The sequence below is a fragment of the Neomonachus schauinslandi genome, chromosome 1 (genome assembly GCF_002201575.2).
Source record: "Neomonachus schauinslandi chromosome 1, ASM220157v2, whole genome shotgun sequence".
NCBI lineage: Eukaryota > Metazoa > Chordata > Mammalia > Carnivora > Phocidae > Neomonachus > Neomonachus schauinslandi.
This window is the reverse complement of record NC_058403.1, coordinates 85040803-85054946: the sequence shown is the minus strand read 5'-3', so window position 1 is coordinate 85054946 and position 14144 is coordinate 85040803. Positions and strand designations below refer to the sequence as shown.

Below are 14144 nucleotides of genomic sequence, written 5' to 3'. Positions count from 1 at the left end.
TACCCAGGCCGGAAGAAGCCTGCGGCGGCACAGAAGTACCAGCAGGAGGCGCGGGCCGCCGGGCCACCCCCGGGGCCAAAGAGCGGTGGTCCCTCCCAGGTCCGGTGTGCAGCGTGGCCGCGCCGCTGGATCCCCTGTCGCCCCCCATCCCCCCCCGCACTCTCACCTCGTCACCACCCCGCCCAGTCGGCGGGTCCCTGAGGTGCGCGGCGCAGGCGCGGAGCGAGGCGGTGAGTGCGGCCGCCGAGCCTGGGCCTGGGGCCTGGCGGGCAGGGCGTGAGGCGCGCGGGAGGGAGAAGGGCCGGCCCGGGGGGAGCGCCCGGGAGCGCGAGGGCCACAGCGGCGCCGCCCGCCGGCAGGGCCGCGCGGCCGCTCCGCCGGCACTCGGGCGCCTCGGCTGCCGCCGCCTCGGAGCTGTGCCTGGGCTGGCCGGGCGGGCCCCGGGGTCTTGGTGAGTGTGAGGGAGGAGCGGGCCCGTGGCGTGCGGACGCAGCCTCCCACGGGAGAGGGCAGGGAAGACCCGACGGCGTCTTTTAAAATGAAACCCTGCCTCTGTTTTATGGCGGGATAGCGGCCCCTCCCCCATCCCGGAGGCAGTTCCACCCCTCCGCGGAGGACGTCTCGGCCCCCTGCTGCTGTTTTCCTTATGGCGCCTTTGGGATCGGAGTTTGGGCGTCCCCGCAGGTCGCCTGGCCCTCCTGGGCCCGGCGCGTGGCGCGGGCGTGGAGGCTGCTGGGTGCGGGGGGCTCCTGCGCGGCCCCTCTGACCGGCGTGTCCGGTGGCGGCTGGGCTCTCGACGTCCGTCGGTGCCAGGCTGGCCCCCGGCGGTGCGGAGCGGCTTTGGAACCCTCTGGCAGCGCATCCCTTGTTCGCCCGCGAGCCACCGCCGCAGAAAGCAGGCGTGCGTCCTGGCGCTCTCGTCTCCAGCCAGTGGCCTGGGCCCCTCCTTAGGGTGCTCATACACCCCTTTTGGTTTTCTTGTTTAGTACAACCTAGGGACGCGAGTAATGTGAAGTAGTTTATCTCTTTGCAAAGAGGTAAAAATTTGTACTTGAGCAAAGACTGACACTCAAGTTGGACGTACCGTGGGTTCTAGTTCAAAAACTCTCCTGAAACATTTTTTTTGTGTTTCAATTCTTTTAAAGTCTGGAGAGTATATACTTATTTGAAATGAGTGTGAAAAAGAACTCGCTTTTAAAACCTTATTGTAAAAATGGAGCTTTTGATTATACTTGCCTTATTTTTATACCAGTTAGAGAATATTTATATTACATGAAAGGCCTTAGATGTTGATCTATTTGATATAGGTACTGATTGCCTGTTATATGACATTTTGTACAGACATTCTTGTTGAAAAAAATGACAGGTGGAAGGATGCTGGTATGTATTTTGTAAGTTGCTTTTTAAAAAAATTTTAGTCTTTCATGTGGCATGATGTCATTTTTGTAAGTGTAAAATATACATGTATACCTTAGCATAGGAAAATGTCTAGATGTCTATATACCAAAATGTTAACAGCGGTTTTTCTGGGTGAATAGATTCAAGGTGATTTAATTAATTTAAATTAATTTCTAACCTTTTTTCTAATTTCCCTGCAGTGACATGTATTACGTTGGTAGTTTGTTAAGTGGGGAAGAGGGAGTGAATGATAAGGTGCATGTGATTCAGAATCGTCCCCATGAGAGGAAGACTAGTGAGCAATGTTCATATGACATCTTTGAGTAAAAAGCCAAACTTCATCAGGGCAGTTATGTATACAAAAAGCACTTAAGAATATTTGCTGAAATGAAGGATGGTTAGCATTTCTGGTCTTTTTTTGTTTGTTTTGTTTGTTTGTTTGTTTTAGATTTTATTTATTTATTTGATAGAGAGAGACACAGCGAGAGAGGGAACACAAGCAGGGGGAGTGGGAGAGGGAGAAGCAGGCTTCCCGCGGAGCAGGGAGCCCTATCTGGGGCTCTATCCCAGGACCCTGGGACCATGACCTGAGCCAAAGGCAGACGCGTAACGACTGAGCCACCCAGGCGCCCCAGCACTTCTGGTCTTGAGTAGGATCTTAGCATCATGCAGAAAGGGTGTCTGATAAATGTTTGGATATTGTTCAGCTCTAAGTAGGAGTCAGACCTTTCCTGATCAAGGTGATCCTATTCCTCTCACCTGACAGTCTGAATCCAGGCCAGCTTGCAATGTTAATTTTAATGCCATGTGTGGTTTCCTTTCCTTACTTTTTGCGTTGGTGGTATAGTGGTTAGCATAGCTGCCTTCCTTTCCTTACTTTTTGATTCTTGAAGTTGGAAAGAATTTAAAGTATATTCTGAAATAGCAAGAGGCTACTTTAATGTTTGGCTGATAGTTTCCATTGTTCTCCCTGATAGTTTTAGAACATTTAAAACATGAAGTGTAGTGCTCTGGGCTGTATAAATTCTGGAAGTGTACAGAAGAGGTATTAGGAACAAGTCTTGAGATTTTAGTTTATTACATAATAAGAAATTTTTTATTTTTGAGTGCACTTGATTGGGAAGGGTTCAAGGAATGCTATTTGTGTTAGATAAGGCATTATATAGAGAGGTACTGTTTCTGTAAATCTCATTGCTGTTGGTTTCTTTGGGTGATTCCCTTCCCTTCCTCCCATTTGGTGACTAAGAACTGGAAAATGTCACTTGCTGGTAATAGTGAATAGCAATGAAAATTACTTACAGAGTTAGTTGTTCAAAACTCAAGAGTCAGAAGACATGATTTTTCAGCTCTGGTTCTGCCACTTAGTTGAGTTGACTTTCACTGAATGCTTCCTCATCAGTAAAATTGGAGTGAGTTTGGTGGTATCCCCTCTATGTATGTCACAGGATTGTTGTGAAATAAAATAAGAGGAAAATGCTCAATAAACTAAAAAGCACTGTCTTATTACTGGATGATCACATCACCTGCAGTGCTAATTTATATGTCCAGAACTTAGTGAAGCAGCAAAGACAGTGTGTGCACCTTAGGTGCCTTACCATTAGAAACAAGATGATCTCAGTAATGATACCAAGTTCTACCTGGTATGTATATCACTTTGACAAAAAAAGAAAAGTAGCATAGAAAGCTGGTGGAGAGGGCGCCTGGGTGGCTCAGTTGGTTAAGCGACTGCCTTCAGCTCAGGTCATGATCCTGGAGTCCTGGGATCGAGTCCCACATCAGGCTCCCTGCTCGGCAGGGAGTCTGCTTCTCCCTCTGACCCTCCTTCCTCTCATGATCTCTGTCTCTCATTCTCTCTGTCTCAAATAAATAAATAAAATCTTAAAAAAAAAAAAAAAAAGAAAGCTGGTGGAGAAAATGTCCGTTTCTTTTTCTGACTTGCCCACTTCTGCAATGAAAGAACACTAACCTGAAATGGAAGAGGTGATTCTGATTCTGACAGTAATCTGTTACTTCAATTCGGGTGATCACTTTATCTCCCTATTTGTTTCCAAAGCATGTGCTTTAAAATTAGATCTTTATTCACATTCCAACTCTACCACTTATTAAGAATTGCCTTGACTTAATTTTACTATGCCTCAGTTTCCTCATTAATAACAAGGGGTAAATAATCAATTTTGAGAGAGTGTTGTACATTTTTCATATTATAGGATTAAATAAGATAAAGCATGTGTACAGCCTGCCACATGATTGGTGTTCAATAAATGGTCATTGTCCTTATATTGTTAAATAATCTATAGGGACTTAAACAGTTTGAAGTCTGATTTGGTTTGCTTTCATTGTATTTGTTTTCATTATGGCTGAATAAGCAGATTTATATTCCTATTTTGGTGTTAAAATATACCTATAGCTTTAGAAGGTAAATTCATTTCCAAGAAATGACACATGCATATAGGTATTTATATATGTATATATGTATTTATATGTGTATTATATGTATATTATGTATATATACATATAAATATGTATATACATATAATATACATATATGCATAAAATATAAATTATATACATATAATAACATATACATATAAATATGTGTTATTATACATATATAATGTATACATATATAAAGAAATGACATATATGTATATTTATATGTATACATATTTATCAGTTTTTAGTGTTTTAATACAGTATATTCAAAAGATTATTTATACTTGAATTAATTCCATATAACTTTGCAGTTAATTAAAGACCTGGTGCCATTGTATTCTTGAGTCTCAGAAGTGAACTACATTTTTGCTTATATGACTTCTGTTGTGTTTTTCCTACAGGCATTTTTTACCATCTGTGAAAACTTCCCTGTAATTCATTTCTCCTCACTGCAGTATTAAGAATTATACCAAGTAAGTGGAATGTGGTAAAACCAATTAGTCAATTTTATAACAGTCGATGGGAATTTAATCATTTAATGATTAAACAAAAGTTGCTACCTGTTTTGTTCTAAATAGAATGTTGAATGTGATCTTGTAAGTAAGAAAAGGATTTTTTCTTGAAAATTATATTCTGAGCTTCTATGTGATGAGTATATTTTCTGGAAGTCAGGGGATCAATATAGACTTGTGTAAATATTTTTTTAAGGGAATATATCCACCTTTAGCTTGAAAACTGTATCAAAATATTGCCAGTTGTAAGAAATGTACCTGTTGGGCTCCTGGGTGGCTCAGATGGTTGGGCGTCTGCCTTCGGCTCGGGTCATGATCCCAGGGTCCTGGATCGAGTCCCGCATCGGGCTCCCTGCTAGGTGGGGAGGCTGTTTCTCCCTCTGCCTCTGCCTCTCTCTCTCTCTCTCTGACTCTCATGAATAAATAAATAAAACATTAAAAAAAAAAAAAAAAAAGAAATGTACCTGTCTTAGGGTGCCTGGGTGCCTCAGTCAGTTAAGCGGCTGCCTTCCACTCAGGTCATGATCCCAGGGTCCTGGGATCAAGTCCCGCATCGGGCTCCATGCTCAGCAGGGAGCCTGCTTCTCCCTCTCCCTCTGCCTGCGTGTCTGCCTACTTGTGCTCTCTCTCTCCCTGTCAAATAAATAAATACAGTCTTTAAAAAAGAAAAAGAAAAGAAATGTACCTGTCTTATTCTTAATACGGTACCGTAACAATTTTTTTAATAAAAAGTAATTTAAGAGTATGGTTTATTGTAATTATACAGTTTTCAAAATTACATCAACATGTGAAATGGACTTCTCAACATCACCAAGAAAAAAAAAACAGGTATTGGTGTCCTGCCTTTAAATTTGATCAGAAAAAGGGCGCCTGGGTGGCTCAGTTGGTTAAGCGACTGCCTTCGGCTCAGGTCATGATCCTGGAGTCCCGGGATCGAGTCCCGCATCGGGCTCCCTGCTCGGCGGGGAGTCTGCTTCTCCCTCTCCCACTCCCCCTGTTTGTATTCCCTCTCTCGCTGTGTCTTTCTCTGTCAAATAAATAAATAAAATCTTTAAAAAAAAAAAAAATTTGATCAGAAAAATAAATCCAAATATAAATGGAAGCATTGGGTTTTTTGGGGGGGGGGGGTTGTTTTTTTTTAAGATTTTTTTTATTTATTCATTTGAGACAGATACAGAAAGAGAGAGAGCATGAGCAGGGCGAGGTGCAGAGGGAGAGGGAGAAGCAGGCTCTCTGCTGAGCAGGGAGCCGGATGTGGGACTCGATCCAAGGACCCTGGGATAATGACCTGAGCTGAAGGCAGCCGCTTAACTGACTGAGCCACCCAGGCGCCCCAAATGGAAGCATTGTTTAACACTTCTCTTACAAAGTAGATTTTCAAGTGGTGCATACATTTCTTATTACCAGTAAGTTCTTTGGTTAGAAGGAATTTTTATAAAATATTAACAATCTTTATTTGTGATATTTTTATTAAATTTTTCCATTTTTAGATTGAAAAGATATGAATGAATATCCTAAAAAAAGAAAAAGGAAGACATTACACCCTTCTCGTTACTCAGGTCAGTGGATTATTTTAAAGTTGGGCCCTGGATTAAGTCCCATGCAATTGTATTCTTATCCATTTTTTCATAAATGATCAGATAACAGTTAAATATGTGGGTCAATTTTTAAGTAAGAGAAAACTTTAAGTTCTCTGAATATATATTCCTTATTGTCTACCATGTGCTAGGCACACATCAGAAGTTTACGGACATTATTTAATACTTACAACTTAAAGGTTGAAAGATATTTAAAATTAGATATCCAGGGTTGCATGCTTATACAGCATAACTGAGATTTGCTTGTGTGATTCCCAAGCTTGTCCTTAAGGCACAACATTAACCTTGGTGGAAGATATTTGGATCATTGGGAAAAAATTTTTTATCCTATACATTATTTTCAGAAATGTGAACTTTATTTTGATTGTGTTATTTTAGGTCCTTTGGTTGAGGTTGGCTCTGCTATCCTGGCAATAAGAGAGGTCTTAAGAAGACTCATGTGGAATTTAAGAAACAAAACAGAGGAGCATAGGGGACAGGAGGGAAAAATAAAACAAGATGAAATCAGAGGAAGACAAACCATAAGAGACTCTTAATCATAGGAAACAAACAGGGTTGCTGGAGGGGAGGGAGGGTGGGGAATGGGGTAACTGGGTGATGCACATTAAGGAGGGCACATGATATAATGAGCACTGGGTGTTACATAAGACTGATGAATCCCTGAATTCTACCTCTGAAACTAATAATATATTATTTGTTAATTAATTGAATTTAAGTTAAAAAAATAATAAAGTATATATTGGTGCAAAAAAAAAGAGAGGTCCCTGTGTGGCCACCTGTAACTAATCTCACATATCTATATTTGAGACAGTCTCTGGCATACCTGCTAGCCCACCCAAGCTACACATTCTTCATATCTGAGGAAATTAAGCCTGATTTACTGCCCCATCCCCTCCCAGACAAGACTTGAAATGACTATTCAGAAGCCCTAATTGGTTCTTAGACCATTTCCCCTATGCCTTTTGTTTTCTCTTCACTACATGTCAGATCTTCTTGGTAGTTAATTCATTGTTTTTTGTAGTTAATACATTTATCACATATTTATAATTTGTGCAATTCTGACAGTAAGGCAGATCTATCTTTGTGCACTTCAAGTGTTGTATTGTAAATCATGTAATTTGTGGTTCTTTCATGAAGTTCAATGTCAGTATCCTTTCAGAATTGAAATATTAATATTTTTTACAAATATGATAATTTATATATGTTGGATAAAGGGATGGCTGTTATTAAATGTATGTATGTTTACTTGAAATTTTTAAAATTTTGCTCTTATGTTCAGATTCTTCTGGAATAAGCAGAATTGCAGATGGATTCAATGGAATTTTTTCTGATCATTGTTATAGTGTTTGTTCTATGAGACAACCAGACTTAAAATATTTTGACAACAAAGGTATGTATCGTATTTTCCAAAATATCCTTTAAGTTGCTTTTGATGTATTTTTATTTCTTACTTGAAAATGTGAGTGAAAATTATGACTTCTAAATGGGCAAGTATTGTTTGTTTAAATGTAAGGAAATAAGGCTTTTTGTAAGAAAGCAAGTATGAATTTTTAATTTTTAACATTATTTCAGACCTATAAATAAAAAGCACACTCTCCTAAGTCCATTTTAGGTGGCAAGGAATTGGTAGAAAATCAGGACTGACCTAGAGTTGGGAGCATTTATGATGAAAGGTTAGGATAGTGTTAAACACAGTTCTTCCACTCAGCTGTAGTCTAGAGGGCTAATGGAAGGAAGGAACAGAGGGTGAAGGATTTGGTGTTTTTCAGTCTTGCATCTTTTATTGAGTCTTTTCGAGAGCATTGGGTATATGATAAAAATTTGCATTTGCTCTCTTCTTTCTTTGCAACCATCAAAACTGCCAATTTCCTTGAGCTCCTATCAGAGGCACAGAAACACAATTTTTTAAAAAGCATAAGGAGTTGGAGGCATTTTTATGAACTCATGTTTGGCTTAATAGAGACACAGATGGTTACATACAGAGATATTTATAGATATGTCTGTGTATATGTAGCAGTGTACAAACGTTTTTACTCTGTTAGCTGAGAGGGCCTAAAAGAAATGACGCCCCAGTAGAAGTGAGCCCAGATTTTGGTTTCTAAAACCATTCTCCAACAAAAAGAACTAGCACTTGGAGAAATGGCTGATTCTAGTTCTGAGGCGGGGAAATACATAAGATGAGCCTGGAGCATTTTGTAGTGCCAGAAAATAAGGAAGTACTCAACACACGCACAAAATACAGGTACGTCAAAGGAACACAGGAGCCAACTAAAAAAGCTCCCAGTAGCCAAAGCTGAAACAATTTGAGGGAAAAAAAAGAATTATAACCCAAAATATAAAATATTCCTGAGTCCATAGTGATGTGATTGAATGAATAAATAAATTAGCAAGAAACTGTATAGAAGAATTCCATATTATTTATGTGGAGGCTCCTCCCTCAAGGAAGTGGAATATAACTTTCCACTCCTTAAATGAGGACTGCATACAGGGAGTTTGTTCCAAAGCATAGAGTATGGAAAGTAAAAGCGTGACTTTACAGCAGAGAAACCTGATCAATACTACTTCACCCAGGTGACCACAGTCAACATCTACAGTAATAAATCATGTTAGTACCATGTACCCTTGATGTGATGTGATTAAAAATGGCAGCTTGCCTCTCTAGTCTACCTCTAATAACCCATAATCCCAGTCTAATCATGGGGTATCCTACAAAATACCTGACCTCTACTCCTCAAAACTGTCATGGTCATCAAAAACAAAGTCTGAGAAACTGTCACAGCTAACAGTATCCTAGAGAGAGGTGACAGCTAAATGTAATGTGGAATCTTAGGATCTTGAAACAGAAAAAGGACATTAGGTAAAAACTAAGGAAATCTGCTTAAGTATGGACTTTAGTTAATACCATCTTACCGGTATTGGTTATTAATTGGAACAAATGTATCATATTAAGAGCATGGAGATACTGAAATGTAATGTAAGAGAATGGAGAAACTGAGAATGCAGGATATAGGAATTCTTTGTACTATCTTCTCAGATTTTTTCTGAGAACTTCTAAAAAATAAAGTCTTAAACAACAGTGACATGATGTTGAAGCCCAGTTTTTTCTGCTGACCTGTATTTTAGTTTCCCCATGCTAACTTTAAAACACTGGGTCTGGGCTGAGGGAATAAAGCTTATTCAGACTTTCATTAAACTGAAAATTCCTAAGTAACTTTAAAGAGTATATTCTAGTCCAAATGGGGCACAGACGCAAAAGCAGTTGCTTGTTTGGACAGGTTTTTTTTTTGTGTCTGTTGGATAACATCTCTTTTCCTGGCTAAATCTGAGTCCTTTAGTTCCTGTTGGAATTCAAAATTATATTTAAAGTGTTTAGTGCTTTGTTTAGTAATAATATTTAATGCTTTGATATAAATAATAAGTATTTTTCCAAATCTCTTTTTACAGATGATGATTCTGATACAGAGACATCAAATGACTTGCCAAAATTTACAGATGGAATCAAGGCCAGAAATAGAAATCAGAACTACCTGGTTCCCAGTCCTGTACTTAGAATTCTAGACCACACTGCCTTTTCTACAGGTTAGGGAAGCCAGTTGATAGCATTTACTTATTTTATATAGATTAATGAAAAAATTAGGGATAAAATAAATTTTTTGCCAATTTATTCAGTAGGTCTTATTTAGTGATAATAGACGTGTTATATTTTTCAGAAAAATCTGCTGATATTGAAATTTGTGATGAAGAGTGTGACTCACCTGAGTCAGTCAACCAACAAACTCAAGAGGAGAGTCCTATAGAAGTTCACACTGCTGAAGATGTTCCAATTGCTGCAGAAGTGCATGCAATTTCTGAAGATTATGATATAGAGACAGAAAACAATTCCTCGGAAAGTCTCCAAGACCAAACTGATGAGGAGCCACCAGCTAAACTTTGCAAAATTCTTGACAAGAGCCAAGCTTTGAATGTGACTGCCCAACAGAAGTGGCCTTTACTGAGAGCCAATAGCAGTGGCCTCTATAAGTGTGAACTTTGTGAGTTCAACAGCAAATATTTTTCTGATTTAAAGCAGCATATGATCCTGAAGCATAAGCGTACTGATTCAAATGTGTGTCGAGTATGCAAGGAAAGTTTCTCTACCAACATGCTTTTGATTGAACATGCCAAACTGCATGAAGAGGATCCCTACATTTGTAAATACTGTGATTATAAAACAGTGATTTTTGAGAACCTCAGTCAGCACATTGCAGACACCCATTTTAGTGACCACCTCTATTGGTGTGAGCAGTGCGATGTACAGTTCTCCTCAAGCAGTGAACTCTACCTACATTTCCAGGAGCACAGCTGTGATGAACAGTACTTGTGTCAGTTTTGTGAACATGAAACAAATGATCCAGAAGACTTGCATAGCCATGTGGTAAATGAACATGCATGTAAATTAATTGAGTTAAGTGATAAGTATAACAATGGAGAACATGGACAGTACAGCCTCTTAAGCAAAATTACCTTTGACAAATGTAAAAACTTCTTTGTATGTCAAGTATGTGGTTTTCGGAGTAGACTTCATACAAATGTTAACAGGCATGTTGCTATTGAACATACTAAAATTTTTCCTCATGTTTGTGATGACTGTGGGAAAGGCTTTTCAAGTATGCTAGAATATTGCAAACATTTAAATTCACATTTATCTGAAGGGATCTATTTATGTCAATACTGTGAATATTCAACCGGACAAATTGAAGATCTTAAAATTCATCTAGATTTCAAGCATTCAGCTGACTTACCTCATAAATGTAGTGACTGCTTGATGAGGTTTGGAAATGAGAGGGAATTAATAAGTCACCTTCCAGTCCATGAGACAACTTGATTATTTTCTTTAACTGCCGTAATGTTAATGTAAAATAATAAATTTGACTTTTTTGGAGATGTGAAAATGGATGATTTTAAACATAACTTATGAGAATTGCTTTTAACAAGTAAGATTTTTTTAATTGTCCAATTTTCTTGGCATTGCTACATTTTTCAGTATATAATGGTATCCTAAATGTGGTATTTTCAGTGCATGGTAGTTTTAACCACTCTTGGTATCTGTCGTCTTGTTTCTTACATAAGCTCTGATTTCATGAATTGATGAGAAACAGATGTACTAAAGAAACTAGACTACAGTTTTCCTTCTGTAACCATGGGTGCTATTAAATTTTTTAAACTCAAGATGAACTCAGTTTTTCATGTATGAAGTCATTAAAGTACTGCATTATCAGAACTTAAATGCAATGTACCATACAATTAAGTCCACTGATAGTCCCATTAAGAACCCAAACCTAGATAATCCCCATCAGGAATTATCCCCAAGACTCAGTGGACACTCCATCTGTGTAATTCTTTTAACAACACTAGGAGGCAAGTGTTACAGTAGGAAGGGAAGATCTAGTTTTGTTGGCGGTCTTTTTTTTTCTTTTTTTTTTTAATTCTCATTCAATTTTAGCCCCAATCTGTGAGTTAAATGATTTAAGATGGGAGTGAGGAAGAACTGGTAAGGGATTAGACAATAAAACCAGTTGTAACATTTCATAGCTCAACCTTTTCACAATTCATTTTCAGTTATGCGACAGCAAAGTAAGCCCAAGATGCTGATGTCAAATCATTTATTGACTGCGAAAACCCACTGAGGTATTAATCTAGAATTAGGAAGATGTGGAAGATAAGGGGTTCTGGCTTTCTTCTTGGCTTATAGATGGCCGTTTTCATTCACATGGTGTTCTCTTTGTATGCAAGTCTATTTCTCAAACTTCCCTTTTTTATAAGGTCACCAGTCATACCAGATTAGGGTTAACCCTGATGACCTTATTTTAACCTAGTAAAGATCCTGTCCCCAGATACGGTCATATTTTGAGGTGCTGGGGCTTAGGACTTGAACATTTGAATTGGGAGATGGGAGAAAGAGACATAACCACAATTCAATAGCAGCTTCTTAAATAGCGGTATCACAAAGATATGATTTGGTCTATCAAGAACTCCAATAAACACTGCTGCTAACAAACGGCAGTGTTCAGGAATATTGCTATAGTTGAAGAGATCAATTTATGATCTGTGGTTTTCCCACTACAAGAACCGTGGAAATGTAATCTATCTTGAGAATGGTGGCAGCAACAAGTTTTTTCAAAGCCAATCATTTTTAACTCTATTATTGTCAAATATGCATAATTGTATTCCTAGAAATTCATCAGGGCTACCTGATAGAAATGTTTCTGAGAAAACTTAGTATCAGAGTGGTTTAAACTGGACTAGAATCTTAGAAACCATCTGGTCTAAATCCTGTAGTGCTCTAAGTTTCTTACAGAAATAGGCCAAGGTCACAAAACCAGTTGTAGCAGACAGGGGTGGGATCCAAGTAATTTGGCTTCCAGTCTAATAATGTTTCCATTACACCATGTTACATTAAAATATAAGCTTTGTCCTTGGGGTGTTTTTCATGATTACTTAACCTAGCTGTTCGGCTACCTTCTTGGTAATTCTGTTTTTATGCCTTTTTTATATACATACACCTTCAAGAATTTTATTTTTAGGAAACAAACTAATACCTTGGTAGGTTTTTTTCAATTTTGTATTTTATTGCTTTACATTTGATCACATTAGTAATCAAAGTAATTGTAAGGAAACCTCAAGAGATATTAATCCAAGTTTTAGAACCATATAATTTTGTGCTTTTGATGAATCTGCATCTTGAGGCCACATCCCACTGACAGTTTGTCCAGTAAAAACTTTTTGCTTTGACTCAGCTTTCAAATAAGTCAATGACACCATAATTTGCTTGGGTAGCTGGTTTATATTTTTAGCTTATTAAAGAACTTCTTCAGAAAAACAACCCTAACTAAAAAGAGATTTTTCTAACTACTTCTGGGTTTTTCCCCCTCAAAAACAAACATTTCCACTGAACTCTTGTGATTTGAAGCACAGTTCAAGTCTGAGAATACATAACTGATAGTGATGTTTATTAGCACTACAATAGGATTCTTGGCAGCAAGAATTCTTGGCAGTATTGGGTCATTTTTTTTTTTCTTACTTTTTTTTATCTTCACCTTGCAATGAGTTATTACTTATGGAATTCCAAATTCCCCTGTACTCCAATATTTGAAAGTGACTGTGCACTACTCAAAAGCCTCTCCTCCTGCTTGTAAATTTGCCAGTTTTACCATTTTAAATCACCTCTCTTAGATTTCCTGAGTGTGTGTCATCACATACTAACCAGTTTCTCCATTTCACAGGGCCCACAGCCTGTTGTTAGGTGATTGCTGAGTTGTTAGCAGGTGTAGTATATGTAGGGTTTTTGGTTTTGTTTTTTTTTTTAATAGACTAACACTATTCCTAATTTTTAAATCTGACTTGGAAAGCATTGTATTACTTAATTTCTGACACTTTACCATTAACCTTACTTTTGCTTGTTTTGTCAGTATTACTACCTTTTGCAAAACATTTAATATGTTTCCCAAATGACTATGATTCATTTTTAATGGAATTTTAATGCCTAAAAAGCACTATGACTTACACAAATTTGAAAAAGCTAATAAAAATCAAATGGCCACAATCCTCTTGGGAAGCAGATTGGTTTGCCAAAAAATCAATACTCGTTAAGAATTTAAGTGAAAACAAATAGTTAGACCAAACATCCCAATGGAGAAGCCAATTTGGTTGGTCAGGTTTACCCTATAATTAACACAGTCTCATTCCTATAAATTAAGATGAAATTTGGGGATATATATATATGAGTTTGCCTGTAACTTTCAGTTCTGATGACTGAAGATAGAATATCTACAAGAATTTTTGTTCAAGGCATTTAGGTTATGGAATTACATATACTCCTAATATTGGTTTAGCTTTCCATAAATTAATCTTTTAAGACAACATTCAAATCAAAGAGAAAGAAATGTGTACATTTACGTTGTAAAATACGTATTCACAAAGCTAAAAGTTGTCACGTAATTTACATATTTATATGAAGTTATATGTTCAATTTGTAAGTTTAAAAACTAAAAATTTTAAGACCGTGTTGTTTGAAGCCTACTTCATACTAGCCATTGAAAATAATTTTCTGGATAAAGACTTCCTGTATTAAAGCATCAGTCATCACAACTTCCTTAAGTTCATTCTCCTTAGTAATCTTGGTGTTAAACTGGTAACTACCCAAACCCAAAATAAATCTCATTTG

The 14144-nt window shown here is 38.1% G+C and overlaps 1 protein-coding gene across 3 annotated transcripts; it reads left to right on the top strand.

Moving 5' to 3' along the window:
- The first annotated feature begins 216 nt into the window (after positions 1-216).
- Positions 217-11475, top strand: ZNF639 (zinc finger protein 639). Of its 3 annotated transcripts, XM_044914768.1 has the most exons (7): positions 395-451; positions 4233-4304; positions 5110-5171; positions 5834-5902; positions 7221-7331; positions 9386-9520; positions 9652-11475. In XM_044914768.1, exons 4-7 carry the CDS (start codon positions 5845-5847, stop codon positions 10803-10805), a joined length of 1458 nt encoding a protein of 485 aa, XP_044770703.1. In that variant the 5' UTR covers positions 395-451; positions 4233-4304; positions 5110-5171; positions 5834-5844; the 3' UTR covers positions 10806-11475. The 3 variants fall into 3 exon arrangements, with proteins under 3 accessions (XP_021548177.1, XP_044770703.1, XP_044770702.1); XM_021692502.2 differs by lacking the exons at positions 395-451; positions 5110-5171 and adding an exon at positions 217-230; XM_044914767.1 differs by lacking the exon at positions 5110-5171.
- Positions 11476-14144: the final 2669 nt, after the last annotated feature.

What these genes read in the sequence shown, in the direction of transcription:
- ZNF639 (XM_021692502.2), top strand. Translation starts at nt 5,845, where the DNA reads ATGAATGAATATCCTAAAAAAAGAAAAAGGAAGACATTACACCCTTCT. An exon ending in ACACCCTTCTCGTTACTCAG is followed by an intron (nt 5,903 to 7,220) that starts GTCAGTGGATTA and finishes TCTTATGTTCAG; the next exon opens with ATTCTTCTGGAATAAGCAGA. An exon ending in AAAATATTTTGACAACAAAG is followed by an intron (nt 7,332 to 9,385) that starts GTATGTATCGTA and finishes CTCTTTTTACAG; the next exon opens with ATGATGATTCTGATACAGAG.